General features: G+C 42.7%; 1 protein-coding gene across 1 annotated transcript in view; it reads right to left on the bottom strand.

The window, feature by feature from the left end:
* The window catches only part of GYG1 (glycogenin 1), a 37533-nt gene extending 17491 nt beyond the window's left edge, over positions 1 to 20042 (bottom strand). Inside the window, exons 1-4 of the mRNA XM_068546068.1 lie at positions 19909 to 20042; positions 17284 to 17419; positions 15263 to 15437; positions 14802 to 14964 (exon numbers count right to left, since the gene is read on the bottom strand). Coding sequence (XP_068402169.1) covers positions 14802 to 14964; positions 15263 to 15437; positions 17284 to 17419; positions 19909 to 19915 — 481 coding nt within the window. The 5' untranslated portion in view covers positions 19916 to 20042. The remainder of the gene's footprint in view (positions 1 to 14801; positions 14965 to 15262; positions 15438 to 17283; positions 17420 to 19908) is intronic.
* Positions 20043 to 21594: the final 1552 nt, after the last annotated feature.

Genomic DNA, 21594 nt, shown 5'->3' with positions numbered 1-21594 from the left:
ACACCATCGCAAACAGGGACGAGGGCAGTGAAGGAAAGTACCGGCTGCTACGAGGCACGTGCAAGTGGCCTGAGGCCAGGTCTGATGGGCCGGGAAGGCTTCCACAAGGAAGCTGTATTTAGGCCGAGATCTGAGGGGGGCACAGGAGGGCTTGACACATGCAGGTGGAGAGAAGGAGGGCAGGCGGTGCTCCAGGCAGAACACACAGCACCACACACCTGAGGTGGGCAGAACATGCAGCTACAGAAGGAAGACCTGGAAGGCGGCCTGGGTAAGTGGACTGCAGAGCGGGGCGGGGGTCGCCTGGCACCAGGCGAGTCTCTGAGAGGCAGGCACCGACTAGACCACACTGGCTCAGATTTCACACTTCATCCCCAGTTAAAGATTTTAGACTTTATATTAAGAGCAATGGGACAGAAAAAGAAGTCAAAAGCAAAAGAGGGCCAACTGGGATAACTCAGTTTGGGATACACTCTGGAATTGTTTCTGGAGCCCCCAGCGTCGATGGAAGGCTGATGGACGGCAGGCCATGTCACCCCGGCACACCCTCCGGCTGCCGACCACGCCTCCGGGCAGGTGGAGGTCGGTCCTCACTGGGCCAGGGTCAGGGTCGGCCACTACCACACTGCACAGTGCTTGCTCAGACCTGGGGGAAAGTGAGGACCACGGCCATTCATTCCAAAGAAGTAAAAACAATAAAAATCTAAACAGCTAAGTATCTGACCTCAATCATAAATATACAAGTAACCAAACAGTCACTAAGCCACCTCAAAACACATTCCCCCATGTAGCCCACGTGCCTCCCGTCTTAGGCTTACAAGATTTCAGGAAACACGCACAGAACCAGTCTCCTGTGCAGCGGAACAACAACTCGGGATTGTGGGTGTGTGTATGTGTGTGTACATGTGTGTAGGGGGGCGGGTGACAGGCAAGGAGAATCCTGCTCTTTCAAACTACGAGGCTGGTATAACTGCACAGTTACTTCCCTCCTTGGTCTGCTCCACCCTGAGACCGAGTTTCCTTTCTAAACATACAGCAGGTCCAACTGGCTGTCATTATTATTTGGTTTTTCTTGGTTTTGAAAGAGACTTTAAAAATCTGGAGAGGTATTTAGTGTTTGGAACTAAGCAGTTAAGATTGGGGCATTAGGTTTAAAGTCCAAATGTGCCTTACCTATCCTCTGTGTAGCCCATCCTTTCCAAATACCCTCGATCAACGCTATGGATCAAAGGCATTCACTGAACAAACGTCCATGGGGTGACCCTTCTGTATAAGGAGGCTCTGACAGGTCCACATTCCTCAAGGGACAAAGAGCTCAACAGAGGATCAAGGTTTCACCCTTGAAAATTCTGAAGGACAATAAAGATGGCATCAGGATATGCTTTACTTGTTCAGCTATATAGAAGATTCCAGCTACACAGACAAAATAACGTATTTTGAGACATAAAATATTAAAGCCAAAACACGATACCACTCATCAGAGGCTTACTTTGGATTCTATGAAGTCCCCCAGATGTGGGCACAGACACTGATGGCTGAGGTACAGAAGCCTAAAGTCCTACTATAATAATTTCCTTTTACACATAAACATCAAAATAATGGTTGAGGAACTGTTCATAGCAGCTTTATATGTAATAATGCAAAACTGGAAAGAGCCGAAGTGTCCCTCCACAGGTTTATGAGTGTGACACCTCCATACAACTGAATATTACTCAGCAACAAAGAGGAACAAATTACTGATACCGCAGCAACTTACATGGTTCTCAAGAGAATTATGCTGAGTGAAGAACTCCCTTCCTGCAAGGTTACATACTGTTATGATTCCATTCGTACAACATCCTTCACATGACCATATTATGAAGACAGAGAACGGATCTGTGGTTGCCAGCAGTGAGGGAGGGGGAGAGGGAGAGTGGAGGCCACGACTACAAAAGGTTAGCAAGAGGGACCCCTGTGATGGAACAGTTCTGTACCTTGATGGTGGTGGTGGTCACACCAATGTACACATGTGAAAAAATTGCATGGAAAACATATACACACACACAGACACCAATGAATACATGTAAAACTGGTGAAGTCTGAATACGATTGGTGGGCTGTATCAATGTTATCAATTCCTGTTGCGGAATTACAGTTATACAAGATGTTACCGTTGGGGGAAACCGGGTGAAGGGTATATGGGGTCTCTCTATACTGTTTTTTACAACTGCATGTAAATCCACAATTCTCTCAAAATAAAAAGTTTCTTTTAAAAGTCTGAGGATTAATGTAGCTAAAATGCAAAATACCATCAAGAACTGTTAGTCATTAGATTCTAGATTCCACAAGGACAGAGATTATGGCTCTTTTTGCTTACCACTGTAATTCTAGCAGATAGCAGAATGCCTTACAAATGGGTAAGTTATTTGTAGAATGAATGCAAGAACCGTGAAGATGTTTGTTAACAGCAGAAAAGTTGAAAACTTTAATATTCCACCACAGAGGAATGGTTAGTACACTGTGATACTCATTACTCACTGAATATTATTCAGCCATTAAAACCAGTGGTTTTAAAGATCATCAATCCACTGCATAATATACAGATATACAATGACATATATCATGATTATAACTAAGAACATAAACATTCCTACTGGAAGAAAATAAACAACAGTAATTGTGTGAGGGGACTGGTGTTAACAGATGTTCCCTCCCCCTGACTCTTCCTTAATATTGTTATGTTATTTTTGTAATTCTAAAATATTAATAATACAATTGGGGCAAGAATGAGAATTGTGCCAAGACCGTTTCTTTCCAAACATTTGCACTTATTTATTTTCATTATGAAATATATTATCAAAAGAAAAATGTAAGTGTAGGTTATAAAGCATACTAATAATAACACTAAATATCCCCAATATCCAACTGAAAAACTCAAACATTACCAATACTGTTTAAATTCTCTGTGCGGGCTCCCTAATCCCATCTTAGAGCCCCCCACCCCAGAAGTAACTACTTAACATGAATTTTGTTTGTAATTATCTTGATTTCCTTTATCACATGTGTGTATCTCCAGACAATACATGTATTTTCACTTGTTTTTGAACTTTGTAAAACTGGGCATCATACTATGTACTTTTTCTACTACTTGTTTTTTCCTGCCACATTTAAAGACCTTTTGAAAATTAAGCATTTCCACTTAAAATGACTACCAACCTCATGTAAGGCAGTGAAGAAATCTAATTCCATGATGGTTGGAATAGTAGTTGTAAAGCAGAACTTCCCAGTCTGACAGGGTGAGCCTGGGAAACAGGAGTCAGAGCTGTTGATCCCTCGGAGCCCCTGGCTGGCCAGCCACAAAAAGCTGTTCCGTTTCACCCTCAGGTACCCTACAAATACCATCAGTCCCTCAGCCGTGGGCCACGGCAGGGCTGAGCAGCATTGGTAAGACAGGAAACCAGCAAGAAGTGGAAGAGGCAGGGCGGGAGACGTGTCAATCAGTGGTACACATTCCACTGGCAAGTCCTTCAACGCTCAACAAGGACCCTGCCTCTGCAGGGCACAGAACATACAGACCATGAAACTTCCATGGCCACTGACCTCATCATTACGTGACTACAAAGGGTCACCATTTAGCCAAAAATTGTGGATTAAAAATAGAATTAAATACCACCTAGAAGTCTGTGGCTTCTTAAATAATGTTCAAATTCAGCATTCTAACCGTCTTTTTCCAAATACACAATTCTACATCTCAAGGTCAGGCAAAACAACGTTTTCGTTTCACTAAAAAAATCTGTGTAGTGTTATCAATCTCCTCTCTTTAAAAGTCCCTAAATTAGAGCACAATTTAAAGCAGAATGCAAATCTAAGCACATCTGTGCTACAAAACATACAAGGATGTCATGAAGGCCGCTGCGTTTTCACTACGAAAACCCCAGGACTTTTGTCTAGTACATTCTAGTCAGGCTTCCAGAGGCAACTTTATTTATCTTGACAGGTTAAGACACTTTTAATCTCAATCAGCTCAGAACCAACAAGCAGGATAGCAGACATGACAGCCGCTGTGATCCAGCAGGCGAGGGTGTGGCAACACAGGTGAGAGACAGAAAGGAAATGGAACAAGAGACACATGGCACCTGTTTTGCAACCAAAAGCAAATATCAGATTCCGTATCTTCCTTCCCTCAGGCTGGCCAAGTGCTAGTAATAACCTTACAACCACCTGGTATTTTCCAGGTCTTTTGACCAGAGTCATGAACCTGGTAAACATGGACATATCACAGTATTTATCAGAAACTGTGGCCGTTATTTTATGAGACAGAAATGGAGTTGAGTGCTGTTTTTTAAATTTGTGCACTTGTTCAATGCTTATGTAGCTTGTGTGCTTTTCCACAGTTTGTTGGCAGCTGGCTTGCCTACTGTGGATAGCAGGGAGGGTGGGTCAACTTTGGTTTAAACATGAACCCTAGTTTCTCAGCCCCAAGGAAATGGTCCCCTCAAAGCAAAGTTTACGATCCAGGAGCAGGGGAATCACCTGGGAGCCTGATAGAAATGCAGAATGGTAAGCCCCACCCCAGACCTACAGAATCAGAATCCACATTTGAATCCCCAGGTGATTTGTCTGCATATTAAACTCTGACAAGCACTGGTCTAGAGTCTTTTAGAGAATGACTCCTTTTCTATTTCATTATATCAGAGAATATAACTCTCAGAAATGCCATTTATACAGAAAATGTCTGAGGATATATAAATTAGGTGTAGGCATTATAGGATGATGACTAAGACAGGTTCCAGCTCTCAAATGGTTCTCAGTCTAATCGGGGGTAGAGGAGCATAAACCAAGCAAAAGTAATTTAAAGCAAAATGTGCTTAATACCATAAGAGAGGTATAGACAAGTGCTGAAATGAAAATGTGACTCACACCTTAACACTGACTTCCTATAATATGGTTGGCAAGTATCATCACTCCGACCTCTAGACAGCATGCCAAGTATACTAAGTTACAGTTCGTGAATGGCCCAGCGCTTGGGGGTATTTCCATGAGGTTTACTAAGGAGCATCGGATTAAGCCCAGGTGCCTCATGGAAATCCAGGTACTTGGAGCTCTGGTCTCAGCAACACTGCATCTCACTGGCCTCAATCCATTTAAGCCAAGAACAACTGATTTAGTTTACCATTTCATGTTACAGCTTTTGTTTCTCACCTTTAAAAATATATTTTTAATAATCAAGCTATTAAATAATAATATAGATGCAAGGGAACACTTGTTTGTGGTTTAAATTTCACTTTCTCAGTTTAAGGCAGGTCCTCCTAGTCTAGAGTCTCTTAGCACTCTGAATTTTTCAGAATCATGATTACATAATTAATTGTACGGTCTCATAAAATATATACAAGCTTTACAGAGGCAGGGATACAATCTGTATTATTTACCAGTCTATTCCTGGCCCTTAAACTTAGTATCTTCACCAGAGTAGGAGCTCAAATGATTTTTTTAAATACTACAGGAATGGATTATAGAAATAAAGACACGAGTAATCATTTCTAAGAATACTTCCAGACCCACAAAACAATATGAGACTATCAACTGTGCTGCTGATTTAAAAAGGCAAAGTAACTCAAGAGACAGAGAGAACAAACTAATGGCTGCCAGTGGGGAGAGGGAAAGGGAGGGGAGCAAGATAGGGGTAGGGGATTAAGAGGTACAAACTACTATGTATTAAATAAATAAGCTGCAAGGATATACTGTACAGCACAGGGAATACAGCCAATATTTTATGATAACTATAAGTGGAGTATAACCTTTAAAAATTGTGAATCACTATGTTGTACACCTAATACTTACATAATACTGTAAATCAACTATATCTCATTAATAAAATAAAATGCATCCAATAGTTTAACAATTAAAAAAAGACAAAATATTTCTAGACATTACAGTTTAGCAGGGAGGAACAGCAGCTGTAGAGATAGAAGACATAAGCTTCCGTGTCTTCATCTCTAAAATGAGGAATTTATCAGCTGCTGTCTCTACTTATTCAGAGGAATGAATTTTAAGTAATTAATCTGTAATAAACCCAGTGTAATAGAGATTTTCCTGTATCCCGTATCATTCTCTGATACATTTTCGTGACTGTTGCAGTGTGGGGTAACTGCGAGAGAAGGGACAAAACGACACTCACATAACCCAGCCACAGCATCAAGAAAGACTGTCTGGTCTAGACCTGGCTCTGCCACCAGCTCAGGGATACTGGGCAAGCGGCTGTCCTAACTGTTTCGACACTGGGTGCCCAGTAGTAGCTATACAGCAGGCCTTCAATAAATATGTGGAATTAATATATTAATAAGTAAATGAATGACTACTTCACAGAACTGTTGAGGAATAAATGAAGAAGTAAAATGACCAGCCTAAGAGCCTATAACACTTTAGTCCTTCCCACGATCTCTATTTCTCACAAGGTTCATGATCTCTGCTGGTTACAAGGCTAGAAATAAACAGATGGCTAAAAAAAAAAAAAAATACTCAAGGGTACGAGATAAAAATAGCTCTTAAAACTTGTGTGTACTCATTTATTTTGCTACTACATGTTATGATTTTTGCTTTTCATCTTTACTTATTCAAGATACTACCCAAACTATCAATTAAATGATAGAAACCCAAGAGAAGAGAGTAATTTTCAAAGCAATTGATAAAATAGTTTAAGGGCCACAAGCAGTCTAGTGTGTGGGCAGCTGGGAAAGCCTACCATGAGCACCTGTCAGAGTGGAACCTATCAAGTCAGGGAACCAGGTGAGACACACCTAAATGTCTAAGCTCATTTGGTTTGAACAAGACAAGTACTATCTGGGAATACCTCTCTCCTTCATTCCTTTTTTGGGCAGGTCCAGCTTGAATCCAAACTAATTGCAAAGATTAGAGGAGGTAGCACTGGGGTCAATTTTACACTTTAATAGATAGCACCACCAAATATTTTCTGTTAAAAATTATTTTAAAACTTTATTGTACTCTCCTGGTTTATTACATTTCCAAGCACAGGAAAAAAATGTTCAGTTTAAGGGTCTCAGTGACCACTTAGAATTAGAATACGTAACACACAGTTTTAATGACCTCACAGCGGATCTTAGATTCTGCTGAAAGAAAACCATACCTAATATTCTGCAGAAAACGATGCCTAATATTCTATCACCAACTTACTCTGTCCTATTTTTTTTGAAAACTCAACTATAGACCAAAATTTCATTACTCCAGAAAAAAAAAGTTTCGAGTATTTAGGTTACACTAATGAATTCCAAGATTTTTAAAAAATGGTTACTTCAAGTTGGAAAATATGAATTCCTCTTTTTTACTTAGGTTTTTAAAACTAACATATGCAAATGAAATTTAATAGACAGCAATTTTCAAGCACTAAACTCTTCAACTGTACAGGCACCTTTAATTTAGGATACCCTGGAGTCACGGGGCGAAAGGAAATCTCAACTTGCATTCAGATTGATTTCTTCAAATGAAGAATCAAGTGGATCAGCTTTGTTGCACATGAGTATGTGGAGACAAGACTGCTGACTAGTACCTACGAAATCTTGACCTCTTGCCTTCTCACTGCTAAATCCTGAAGTTGACCTTATCTTGTCAGTCTATAAAACGTTAGTGTATATATTTCCCAATAGCTATTGTACAACTTTTCAGGAAACATGTAACTTCGGTTATGAAGTAAGTGCCAAGATAGTTTGCAAATATTAACAGTATAGGAACTTAGACACTTCATTGTGGGAAATTAAATGCCAGCCATAAATTAGGTATGAAGTCACTAGTTTGAAATTCTGACACTCTAGATATTGAGGAAGAAAAAAGAGATGTCAAGGTACCTAGCATGATCTGCCACATTAGGATTATTCTCTTGGCCAGAGGCGAGGGTGGGGTGTGATTAGAGGGCTGGTGATTAGAAGCCTGACAAGCCACATTCTTTCACATTAGAAGGGTTGCAGAAGCAGCTGCAAATACTCAGCCATCAGAAACCCGGTGGCTTGTCAGCGGACACCAGGTCCCATCAGTTCTTGTTGCATGTATGCAGGAGATTAAGCAGGACTTGCAAGACATTCAGACTGAGATACAGTCATCTGCGAACAGGTTTTCTTTAGTATCAGTCTAAAAATGCTGGGACTTAAGACCCCTGTTCAGTAAAACTGGGGGTGGGAGATGGTGGGGAGATACTGTGCATATGAGAAAATGTACGGTAAGGGGAAAGGAAACACCTGAAAGTGCTCGTCTCCGTGCCTATGGCATGACATCTAAACAAGATAGGGCACTGCATTGAGAGCTTGAAGCAAAGCAAGCAAAGCACCAGAAAAGGATGTAGCTTACAAAGAAATATTTTATTAAGTATAAGTCCAACAAGTCTTTATGTCACACAGATATGGATTCAATAGGATAGTAAATCCCTTCAAAGAGCAGCAAGCTCCCATGGTACGCAGCGCGCTTTCTCTGATGAGTAGGTAAAGCTTCTCTGGAACACATCAAGTGAAAAAACCTTTCATTTAAGAGCTGCTGCTTTATTTTTCAGTTGAATTTAAACGCTATATTGAGAACAACCAAAAGTTCCTATCTGCATAGTTGAATTTTCAACTCCTTCAACTAAGCAGTTCTACTAACAGAAAAAATTCCAATCCTTAGCCACCAACGAGCCAGTAAGTGGAATACCTTACAGAAGGGCCAGCTCCTGGAAACCCGGCTGTTGAATAATGAATGTGCTAGCAGGCACAGACTCTCCCAGTGGTTTCAGATTCTGGCTGAAATAACAGGAAGTGCTTTCTAGTTAAGCACTTTTCACATGTTCTTGCTTCTTAACAACGAATTCATCAACTCCTCTAGTACCTCTTGGTTCTAGAACAAGGTACACGAACCAGGCTGGTCTCTACCAGCTAATTAATTAGTTTTATATTCTGAAATTGTAACCTGGGCAATTGATCACGGCACACTCCTGTTTGGTATCCAAACTCTTATCTTGCAACAATAAAATCGAATTCTCCTTAGGCAATTACAATCGTGTGGATTTTAGGCAGCTGGATCTACTTTAGAATGTGATTCACTTACTGGAGCTGAGAATTTACACGGAATTTCTGGCAGGATTATACTACTTCCTTTAAATTTAACGAGAGGAGGTGAAGAAAGCCACACTCTTACGGAAAGGTTAGTGGACTTCCGCTAAAAATACTCCTACCTCCCTTCTATGCAAAGGTAACTATTTTCATGCGAGCAGCAGAAATAAGGAATACATGTTTTGAACTCAAATACCAATACAGCTTTCACTCCTTATACGAAAGGAAAATAGGAGCTAAAAAACAGCCAGGAAAGTGAAGAAGTTACATTTGGCCGTAACCACAGCGAACACTCAACACATTACTTCTTAAGGTTGCTTAAAGTAAGAATGCATTTCTTGCCGGATGCTACCATTCATTACGGTTCAGACACTCCTGCTCACCGCTTTAGGGCATGTAACGACTTGACAGGGAGCAGATGTTCTCACTACTGACATCTTGAGCCAGATAAGTCTTTGGTGCAGGGGCTGTCCATGCACTGTAGGATGTTCAGCAGTATCCCTGGCCTCCACTCACTAGATGCCAGTACAGCCCTCCCCACTCACTTGTGACCACCAAAAAAGTCTCCAGACATTGCCAAAAGTCCCCTGGGGGACCAAATGACCCCAGGTTTAGCACTACTGCTGTAGAGTACAAACTAACGGAACAGTGAAGCAAGACTGAGACTTAAACTTCCTTGTTCTTTTCAATGACATTTCAAATAGCTGCATATCCCAAATCCTCAAAACACTAAACAGAATTCAATTTCTGTGAACAGCAACAACACAATTTCATGTATAACTAAAAATGTTTTAACCTCCAATCTCTTAATTTCAGCAATCTGACAAACTTTTAGATGTACTCTTTTAATTCAAAAAGTGTAAATTTGAAATTTTGATTTTTAACTTTACAACTAGTTAATGGAAATGAATCTTCATATCTGTACCCAGGGCTGAACCTTGGGTCAACTGAGGATGGCTGTTCCTGCTAGTTTTGAAAGATCTACTCACTTCAAATCTCATATCTGCTCTTGGAGAGGGAAGGGAAAGGAAAGAAGCCCCCGGTACCTGGCATCTGCTCAGGGCTCTGGCCCACCCCCATGCTCCTCACCTGGGCTTCTGTCACAATGTCAAGTATCTAATAGTGAGTCACTGCTGAGAGGGCATCTCCTTAGTGCAAATCCTTCTTCCTAGATACAACTGGGTCTTTTCTTGACTCAAAAAATTCATCAACATTAATTTTTAAAAGAGCTTATTTTGCATACTAACCACCAGTATTGTCTCATTGTGTGTGATTTATTGTTGTTGTTAAAAAAAAGTGGCTTATTCACAGTTTCAATTTCATTGCTTGTGATTGGTCTGTTCATATTTTCTATTTCTTCCTGGTTCAGTCTTGGAAGATTATACCTTTCTAAGAATTTGTCCATTTCTTCCAGGTTGTCCATTTGATTGGCACAGAGTTGCTTGTAGTAGTCTCTTATGATGATTTGTATTTCTGCAGTGTCCATTGTAATTTCTCCTTTTTTATTTCTAATTCTATTGATTTCAGTCCTCTCTTTTTCTTGATGAGTCTGGCTAAAGGTTTATCAATTTTGTTTATCTTCTCAAAGAACCAGCTTTTAGTTTTATTGATCTGTGTTATTGTTTTCTTTGTTTCTATTTTATTTATTTCTGCTCTGATCTTTATGATTTTTTTTCCTTCTACTAACTCTGGGTTTTGTTTGTTCTTCTTGCTCTAGTTTCTTTAGGTGTAAGGTTAGATTGTTTATTTGAGATTTTACTTTTTTCTTGAGGTAGGCTTGTATTGCTATAAACTTCCCTCTTAGAACTGCTTTTGCTGCATCCCATAGGTTTTGGATCATCATGTTTTCGTTGCAATTTGTCTCTAGGTATTTTTTGATTTCCTCTTTGATTTCTTCAGTGATCTCTTGGTTATTTAGTAACGTATTGCTAAATAAGGTATAAGTTTCCAAGACTGAACCAGGAAGAAATAGAAAATATGAACAGACCAATCACAAGTAATGAAATTGAAACTGTGATTAAAAATCTTCCAACAAACAAAAGTCCAGGACCAGATGGCTTCACAGGTGAATTCTATCAAACATTTAGAGAAGAGCTAAAACCCATCCTTCTCAAACTCTTCCAAAAAATTGCAGAGGAAGGAACACTCCCAAACTCATTCTATGGGCCACCATCACCCTGATACCAAAACCAGACAAAGATACTACAAAAAAAGATAATTACAGACCAATATCACTGATGAATATAGATGCAAAAATCCTCAACAAAATACTAGCAAACAGAATCCAACAACACATTAAAAGGATCATACACCATGAACAAGTGGGATTTATCCCAGGGATGCAAGGATTCTTCAACATATGCAAATCAATCAATGTGACACCATATTAACAAACTGAAGGATAAAAACCATATGATCATCTCAATAGATGCAGAAAAAGCTTTTGACAAAATTCAACACCCATTCATGATAAAAACTCTACAGAAAGTGGGTACAGAGGGAACCTACCTCAACATAATAAAGGCCATATATGACAAACCCACAGCAAATATCATTCTCAATGGTGAAAAACTGAAGGCATTTCCTCTAAGATCAGGAGCAAGACAAGGATGTCCACTCTCGCCACTATTATTCAATATAGTTTTGGAACTCCTAGCCATGGCAATCAGAGAAGAAAAAGAAATAAAAGGAATACAAATCAGAAAAGAAGAAGTAAAACTGTCACTGTTTGCAGATGACATGATACTATACATAGAGAATCCTAAAGATGCCACCAGGAAACTACTAGAGCTAATCAATGAATTCGGTAAAGCTGCAGGATACAAAATTAATGCACAGAAATCTCTTGCATTCCTATACACTAACAATGAAAGATCAGAAGGAGAAATTAAGGAAACAATCCCATTCACCACTGCAACAAAAAAGAATAAAATACCTAGGAATAAACCTACCTAAGTTGGTAAAAGACTTGTACTCAGAAAACTATAAGACACTGATGAAAGAAATTAAAGATGACACAAACAGATGGAGAGATATACCATGTTCTTGGATTAGAAGAATCAATATTGTGAAAATGACTATACTACTCAGAGCAATCTACAGATTCAATGCAATCCCTATCAAATTACCAGTGGCATTTTTTACAGAACTAGAACAAAAAATCTTAAAGTTTGTATGGAGACACAAAAGACCCCAAATAGCCAAAGCAGTCTTGAGGGAAAAAAACCGAGCTGGAGGAATCAGACTCCCTGACTTCAGACTATACTACAAAGCTACAGTAATGAAGACAATATGGTGCTGGCACAAAAACAGAAATATAGATCAATGGAACAGGATAGAAAGCCCAGAGATAAACCAAAGCACCTATGGTCAACTAATCTATGACAAAGGAGGCAAGGCTATACAATGGAGAAAAGACAGTCTCTTCAATACGGGGTGCTGGGAAAACTGGACAGCTACATGGAAAAGAATGAAATTAGAACACTCCCTAACACCATACACAAAAATAAACTCAAAATGGATTTGAGACCTAAATGTAAGACCAGACACCATAAAACTCTTAGAGGAAAACATAGGAAGAACATTCTTTGACTCAAATCACAGCAAGATCTTTTTGGATCCACCTCCTAGAGAAATGGAAATAAAAACAAAAATAAACAAATGGGACCTAATGAAACTTGAAAGCTTTTGCAAAGCAAAGGAAACTACAATCAAGACAAAAAGACAACTCTCAGAATGGGAGAAAATATTTGCAAATGAATCAACAGACAAAGGATTAATCTCCAAAATATATAAACAGCTCATGCAGCTCAATATTAAAAAAACAAACAACCCAATCCAAAAATGGGCAGAAGACCTAAATATACATTTCTACAAAGAAGACATACAGATGGCCAAGAAGCACAGGAAAACCTGCGCAACATCACTAATTATTAGAGAAACGCAAATCAAAACTACATTGAGGTATCACCTCACACCAGTTAGAATGGGCGTCATCAGAAAATCTACAAACAACAAATACTGGAGAGGGTGTGGGAAAAAGGGAACCTTCTTGCACTGTTGGTGGGAATGTAAATTGATACAGCCACTATGGAGAACAGTATGGAGGTTCCTTAAAAAACTAAAAATAGAATTACCATTTGACCCCTCAATCTCACTACTGGGCATATACCCAGAGAAAACCATAATTCAAAAAGACACATGCACCCCAATGTTCATTGCAGCACTATTTACAATAGCCAGGTCACAGAAGCAACCTAAATGCCCATCGACAGATGAATGGATAAAGAAGATATGGTACATACATATATACAATGGAATATTACTCAGCCATGAAAAGGAATGAAATTGGGTCATTTGTAGAGATGTGGATGGATCTAGACTGTCATACAGAGTGAAGTAAGTCAGAAAGAGAAAAACAAATATTGTATATTAACACATATATGTGGAACATAGAAAAATGGTACAGATGAACCGGTTTGCAGGAGAGAAAGAGAGATACAGATGTAGAGAACAAACATGGACACCAAGGTGGGAAAGTGGCGGGGTTGGTGGTGGTGGTGGTGGGATGAATTGGGAGATTGGGACTGACATATATACACTAATATGTATAAAACAGATAACTAATAAGAACCTGCTGTATAAAAAATAAATGAAATAAAATTCAAAAATTCAAAAAAGAGGGCTTCCCTGGTGGCACAGTGGTTGAGAATCTGCCTGCCAATGCAGGGGACACGGGTTCGAGCCTTGGTCTGGGAAGATCCCACATGCCGCAGAGCAACTAGGCCTGTGAGCCACAACTACTGAGCCTGCGCGTCTGGAGCCTGTGCTCTGCAACAAGAGAGGCCGCGATAGTGAGAGGCCTGCGCACCGCGATGAAGAGTGGCCCCCGCTTGCCGCAACTAGAGAAAGCCCTCACACAGAAACGAAGACCCAACACAGCCAAAAATAAATAAATTAAAAAAAAAAAAAAGTTAAAAAAAAAATGTTAAAAAAAAAATTCAAAAAAGAAAAAGTGGCTTATTATTTATTATTTTAGAGACTGGCATAAAACAGAGGCATACCTACTAATCAATTTACCCAAAATTCTCCAAAGGATGGGAGGCCCTAAATCACAAATAGTCAGAACCTTTCTATATAAACATATAGCTATAGATACACTTAGGCGTTAAGGAAAATGGATGGTGACTTTGCCAATGTTCTACTCCTTAGCCTTGCAGACACCACTCTATGTGATGCACTGCCTTATAGAGAGTGACAATTCGGAGACAAAGATTATTCACAGAGTCTTTCTATCTTCTTTTTCAATGCCTCCCGAAAGAATGAGAGCCTAGGTTTATTCCTCAAATTTCCATGGAGACAATACTGGGTCCTCTTGTTAGCTCTTGTACTTAAGTTTACTCAGGTTTAAAGATAGTTGTTGAACTTTTTGAATTGTGTAATAGTCTTTTGAATTCTTGAATAATTATGGTTCATTTATCATACTCTAATTTAGACACAGGAAGGCCAATGAAAGGCAAGTCTTTGAAACAGCCTATGTACCATGTACCTATAGGAAAAAGATACACACACACAACACACAACACTATTTCCCAGAACAACACAACTTCAAATGCTTGCCACATCTCATGTATCGCTATCTTCCAGACACAAGGAACCATAGCAACTCCCAGAGAAGAGCAGCCCCTGGAAGATACTCACAGCTTGTCAGATATAAAGAAAACAGATACATACCATCAAAACTACCTTGCTCGGAAGCAAGGTGCAACAGCTGATTGTATGTTTCAACTGAAGGCTGATAAACAAAGACTCCAGAATTGAAGCAGTCAGGCCACCCTGGGTCTGGCGCCGCCGACAATTCTTCTCTCTCAAAAAGATCATCGATATTTGCTAGGACCTGATTCAAGGGCAAGGGGGCAGGGAGAAGGGAAAGCATTTCAGAACTGTTCTGCTGCGGCATACCCTTCTTAAGTTCTCCTTAAGTTATCCAACAAAAAAGATGCAGTCTGTTGCTGGTCTTAACTATTCAGATGACAGCTGTGAGGCAGCCGGGTCCTACTCTCCTTCAACACCTGACACTTTTTACAACAGCGGTTCTATCTGAACTTTACCGTCAAGTCTTGACAGCATTCTTCAAATGCCTAACTGGTCTCAGTTACTATATCCATCTTTCCAGCCATCAAAGCCATACTCACCAGAGTATCTGCATCCATGAATACACATTTTGAATACTGTGTAAGTGACCAGCAGTGGAGTTTAGTTAACGTGACGCCCAACTCAGGCCTCTTCATTAAGGTTAGATGAGCAGAATCACCACTGTCCAAGACATCTACCACGATGACTTCATCAAAGATAGTCTCTAAAGTTTTCCTGTCAAAAACAAAATCCAGAAAACAGCTCTCATCATCTCTTCAGAACAAGTGACCCATTTAACATAAGACGGCGTTCTATTTAGCTTATCAATTACGAGAGAATCTGTTACTTTGGTATATTGCCATCTCTTAAATATGTCCTAATTTACTTCAGGACAAACTGTGTTAATTTGCATGTGCAGTTAACTTCACTAAAACAATAAGAACTGCTTACTGTGAGGATGAACCTCTTGTCTTAAAACATTATCACAGAAGTTTTCTATGTTTTACTGTACCTCTGAATACCAGGCAAATTGTGAAATAGCTTGTAAAAATGTGACTGATGTTTGGTAATACATCTTTTCAACAGCCTATGCTTTAACAATAATATTTTATTACAACGGGTTCTTGCTGACCACTGAATACTTTTACAAATGATGCTGAGTTAAGGGCATATAATATCTGCACTGAAGCCTATAACTAATAATTTTTGCCAAAGCAGTTGACAGAGAACTGCCTGAAGCTGTGTCCTAAAAGAAGTTAAATGACTCAGTTATTCGGTTTCCATTTTTTAGCATCGCATACAACCAGCATTTATTATGTGCTTTGCACTCCTGGCATGAGAGACTCACTTTAGTTTGTGAGGTACAACATTTCTCCCTGCCCCAAATTAACTAAAGATATATTTTAGAAAGCAAGCCTGAGGTGAGGTTAAGTGGGGTGTACTTAGGTAAGACACTAAACTCAGCACAAGGAAAAACATATGATAAAGACAGGCCATCACTGAAAGTTTATAAAAATATCAAGCATGCAGAACAAAACTGGTAATGTATTATCTGTCTCCAAAGCTGTACAAACATATGTTCTAGTTCACACAGTAAACTTGATCTCTGAAAGAAATGGTGGCACCATTTACCACAGTAAAGGGGGCTTGCTTTCTAAGACTGTATCCACCTCCTTACACGATTCTCACTAAATAGACTATAGATTAGGACATACACATAAGAGACAGTTTTGGGGGGGGCATTTTCCTAAATTACCCTTTAGGAATAAGGTTCTTAGCGTGAGAGATATATGTATGTATGTATAATGCCTCTTTTTCAGAGGTCCTTGGCATGGGCTTACATTTTTTGAAAAAAGTCACAAAAAGAGCATTTTCAACTTCTAAAAGGGATAGGAGAATGCAAAAATAAACACAATACAGAGCTGCTAGTGTGCCCAGATATTCTTAAGTAAGTTAGTATTAGGATCAAGGTAGTTCATTCAGATACTTCAAAATTTAATTCCAACCAATTAACATGAACTAACCCAGGCAAAGAACAGCGTGTGCCCTCAGGGTGCTCTCCTAGCAGGACCCCTAATTCTGAGAGCCCTCTGGCAAATATTCTAGTCTATTAAATTGTAAATAAAGATCTTTAGGTTACTAATGTCAATTGGGGTGGAGAAAACTGCTACTTTCTTTCAAAGTCACAGGAGGTTTCCCCCGTTAGAAACAGGAACAAAGTAGTCCCTGCTGCATCTGGGGAAAGGCATGCAAGTGAAGCGTGATGACATGAAGGGCATGGCTGGACTGAGTCACTCACTCGGATTACCCCAAGAGGACCTGCCTAAGGGAGAGCCCTACTCCTGGTTGGAATCAGTAAGGGCAAGGGCCAGAACACCACCTCCCAGAGGGAGCTTGGTTGGAACATCTCCCAGGAGCCAGGAAGAGGTTTTAGACCCAGGAATCCTTCACTCAGCAACTCTCATGTTTCTCCACCAGCACGCAACCCCTGGAAAGGGTATGGCCTCAATGCCCACCAATGCCAGAAACAGGGGAGAGGGATGTCCGAGCCCCACCAACAGCGGGGCAGCGAGGTCCTCACCTCATGGAGTCCGAGACCTGTGGGGTGACGAGCACGGCCAGCCTCCTGGTGGTCCTGTGCTGTTTCAGAGACGAGCCCAGGACCAGGGCTCCTTTGGCGTAGGCATCGTTTGTGGTCAGTGTCACAAAGGCCTGATCTTAATACAAGGAAAACGAACACACATTCATTACACTATCCTACCTAGAAAACACTACCCCAGGACCCTTTTCAATCAATAATTTGGCAAAATCAGCTCCTCTGAGATCAACTTGCTGTATTAATAAAAGAGCAGCCTCTTGTGGGGGGTTAGGGTGAGAGGGAGAACCCAGTGTCCACTATAAGAATGGCTCAAGACCATTCTTTAGCAGGCAATCTTTGGCAACCTTCAAGAGGCTGACAAAGCTGTAAAAATTCAATCCAATTTAGAGTCCAGACATGCTAAATTCTCAGACTAAACAGCAGCTTAACACCCAGAGGGTGAACCTCAGGCAGTTAACAGGTAGTGAAGAAGAGATCAAGAAGTGCATTTTCTGTTTCTCCTACAAGGTACCATAGACAGTATTTTCAGCCAAGCACAAATCCAGCCAACAACCTCAACTGAGAGCATCTGAAAGCAGAGGCCATATTCTTCATTCTGGTGCTCACATGTTCCACGTCTCGGGCTTTTTCTACTGTTTCCTCAACCTGGAGCAAAGACTTCATGGCCATCCAATCACCACTCAAGAGTCACTCTGAGTCTCTCTGAAACATCACCTCCCCCAAGAAGCCTTCCCTCCTTGATGCTTCTATCTAAATTGTGGCCCACCGCTGTTAAATGGATTTAGGGACCACCTCACAAGCTCTAGCAAACCTGCCTCCTTTTCCTTGGAGAAGCAAGCAGTACCCCTACCCTGTACCCTGGGGCACCTCAACACACTCTCTCTCTCTCACACACACATTCAAAAATCAATCTCCAATAATCATTTAGTTGCCAGGACCAGGGGCAAATGCATGAATTCTCCTTCCTCCTGAATAAGCCCCACCCTCGCAAGGCCACCAGCCCAGCCTTTAGGATTTCTCCAGCCCTTCCCTGGGATGATTCTGGAGCACACTGCCTCTCCAAAGGGATTTTAACATTAGCAGGTTGGTGGGCATCCAAACATACGGATACTTAGGATCAAGCTCCGCCAGGGCTCACTTGGGGCACTGCTGCCCAAGCAGGGAGTTGAGCCATTCTGTCATGAAGTCACTCTGTTTCCGTCTTAGGTTTCCTCATTCTCTCTTTGCCCATTTTCCAAAGTGGAGGCTGAGGGCAGTGGACATTCATTCCATTGAGAAGTGAGAGGAAGCTGTGGGTTGTCAAGTGGGCCAGCACACTCCCCAGCTGCAGATCTGAGGGCCATCTTCACACGCAGTGTTGAACTCTCCTTTAAGTCGTATAAAGTCTGGTGTGCCCTCCCCCGGGGTCACTGGCTTCCCAGCCAGTCACGCTAGGAAAGCTCAGAACAGGGCCCCCTGTCCCTTGACATACCCATCAACTTGTACTTGTTCCTTCAACCCATCATAAGATGGCAACATTTCACTCAGCCTGTCCCAAGGGCACTTAATCTGGGGCATAATGAAGGATGTTTTAACACAAAAACGGTCCTGATTCCAGGGGAGCACGGAGACAAGTTTAATAAGTAGGGTTCAAGGCTTTCAGGAAGCTAGGATATGGATGATTTCCCAGATGAAGCGGGAAGCAGGACAAATGCTTAGGAACAGAGGCTAGAAAGCCAGACCTAGCAAAGGAACAGGAAAGACCAAGGACAACTGGGTAGGAGGTTCAACCTTCCCAGAGACGGCCAACCCCGGGTTACATCTGCAACCTTCCCGCAGTTCAATGGCTGTAATAACCCCACTGTTCGCCTCAACAGCACAGCAAGGACCAGTTACCTCGGGGCCTCCGGTCTTCGGGGGGCAGATTCGCCGTGCGGCCGGACACCTTGCAACAAGTGGGCCGGCGCCCTCCCACCACGCCGGGCCCGCTCCCCGGGGGCGCTCGCCGGGCTCCGGCTTCCCGCAACCCAGCCCCAAAGGCCTAAAAATAGGCTCGGCGTGGCGGCCAGCGCCGGAGAGGGCGGCCGAGGAGCCGGGCCGGGACCACCGGCGTCCCCGCCTCGCGGCTGCCCCTTCCAGGAGTTGCTGCCCGCGGGCGGTGGGGGGCGGCGCCTCGCGACCCCGCCGCGCTCCGGGGCTCGGGACCGGCGCCCCGGGGGAGCCGGCTCCCCACCCCCACGCAGCCGGCCGCAGCTGCTCCGCCCGCTCGCCCGCCCGCCCTTCACGGTGCGCGCAGGAGGAAGGGCAAGGAGACGGAAGCAGGAACGGGGGCTTCGGAGGAGGGCCCAGGCGCTGCCTGGCGGGCCCCCTCGGCTGCGTCCCCGGGCTCTAGACGGCCGCTCGGGCCCCCGGGCCGGCGGGGCAGCGGCTGACGCAGGAAGCGACACGCCCGGCTGCGGCCAGCCTGCAACTTTGCGGCGGTCCTCGTCCTGCTGGGAGCTCCCCCGGGGCGGAGGGGCGGGCGCTGGGGGAGAAGGGACGCGGCGGGGCTGCGAGGGGCCGCGCGGGGCGAGGAGTCCGGCGTCCCGGGACGGCGGCAGCGGCGGCGGCGGGCGGCGCGGCGCATACCTGTCATGGTGCTGCCGGGGGCGCTGGCGGCCGCCGCAGCCGCAGCCGCAGGTTGGTGGCTCGGAGAAGCCGGGCGCAGGGAGTAAGCGCGGCCGGGGAGGAGGCGCGGCGGGAGCCGAGCGTCCGTCCGGAGCGCTCTTATAGCAGCTGTCACGTGGCCGCGCACGCTCCCCGCGCCCCCGGCATCCTCCCCGGGAGGCGGCCCCGGGACTGCGGGATCCGGGTCCTCACTCAGCCCTCCCACCCCTGGGGCTGGGCTCTGGGTCCATCTCCCCAGACCCTCTGGTCCTGCTCCTGCTCCCGCGGGGCACCTGCCTGGACCGCGGGCCTCCGTGTACCCCCGAACCGGGGGTTTGGAGGGGGACTTTGGGGCAGAGTGTGGCATCACTGGGACAAACTCCCAAAGAAGCCAAGGGTTAGGGAACCTTCCAAAAAACCCCAGATCACTCTAGTTAGAATAACTCATCTGAACTGCTTGAATTAAACATAAAGTTTAATTCCACTTTCTTCACCTCGAATTCCAAATCAGCCTCTGGAAGCATTTCTTAGTGTTCTCACAACGGTTTTGTGGCCTTAACCAAAAAAAAGAATAAATCTTCATTATGTTAGATTCTCGAAGTCCTCTGCATCAATTAGATATTTAAGTGTTTTCATTTATTTCTCACGTTAACTCAATGAAATAGGTTCTATAATCCTCATTTTACAGATGGGGAAACTGAGGCACAGAAAAGTTAAGTTACTTGTCAATGGTCATATCATGTAAGTGGAGAAGGTAGGATTTGAACCATGGCAGTTTCCTTACAGAATTGACTTTCTTCGTGCAAGGCCATGATACCTCTGGTACACTGGTGCCCTAAAAGGTTAGTAAATTATGGTAACTGTGGTTGGGTAATACAGTTGTTTAGGTTAATGTGTTTCACAAATCATGAAAAGGTGAATTTGTCATTTTTCTAGGAAGTTGAGAAATAGCCCTCTGATGTGATCACACCCTTCTCTCCCCATCTCTTCTATCCAGCCCAAACACACCAGGAAAGCAGCAGCTAGTACAATTCTCTGCAAACAGTAGTTGCTCAGTAAATGCTGAATGGAAGCCAAACAGGAAGTTGACAGCATCAGTTGAAATAATGAAATAGATGCTTTAGAATAAGTGATTTATTTGTAAAGGTGGAATTGCTATTCTCAAACCATTTATATCACTGTTTCTTCAAGTGTAAGCCTGGACCTCCTACATTAGAATCACTTGGGACACTTGTTAAAAATGAAAATTTTTGGTGCTAAGCCCAGACCCTTGAATCAGATTCTTAGCGGTAGAACCCAAGAATCAGCATTTTAAATGTCACCCTCTGGGAGACTCTCTTGAATCCTTTCCGCCTTCCTGATTATGGCAATGGAGACCACTGATTCACTTGGGAAGACCGCCTGGTTACTTGGCATTATAAACTTCCTTTGCAGGAAGTGCAAATGTGGGGCAAAGTTGCAGTGGATGGGTTTCCACTTATTCAAGGCCTGTAGGCTTAGAAGAGTTGGAGCTCTTTAAGGAATATAAAGGCTATAGTTGAATCGCACCTGTCTGGGGAGAGGGAAAACAAGAGTGATGCTTCCAGGTCTGAATTGCTTTTTCCATACTGATAAGTGGACCTGAAAGAGTGAGGTTTCCATCTTTCACCCAGGAACACTCCAGCCATC

This window comes from Eschrichtius robustus, chromosome 6 (genome assembly GCF_028021215.1).
Source record: "Eschrichtius robustus isolate mEscRob2 chromosome 6, mEscRob2.pri, whole genome shotgun sequence".
Classification (NCBI taxonomy): Eukaryota; Metazoa; Chordata; class Mammalia; order Artiodactyla; family Eschrichtiidae; genus Eschrichtius; species Eschrichtius robustus.
The sequence above is the reverse complement of the archived record's forward strand: the minus strand, read 5'-3'. Positions and strand labels throughout refer to the sequence as shown.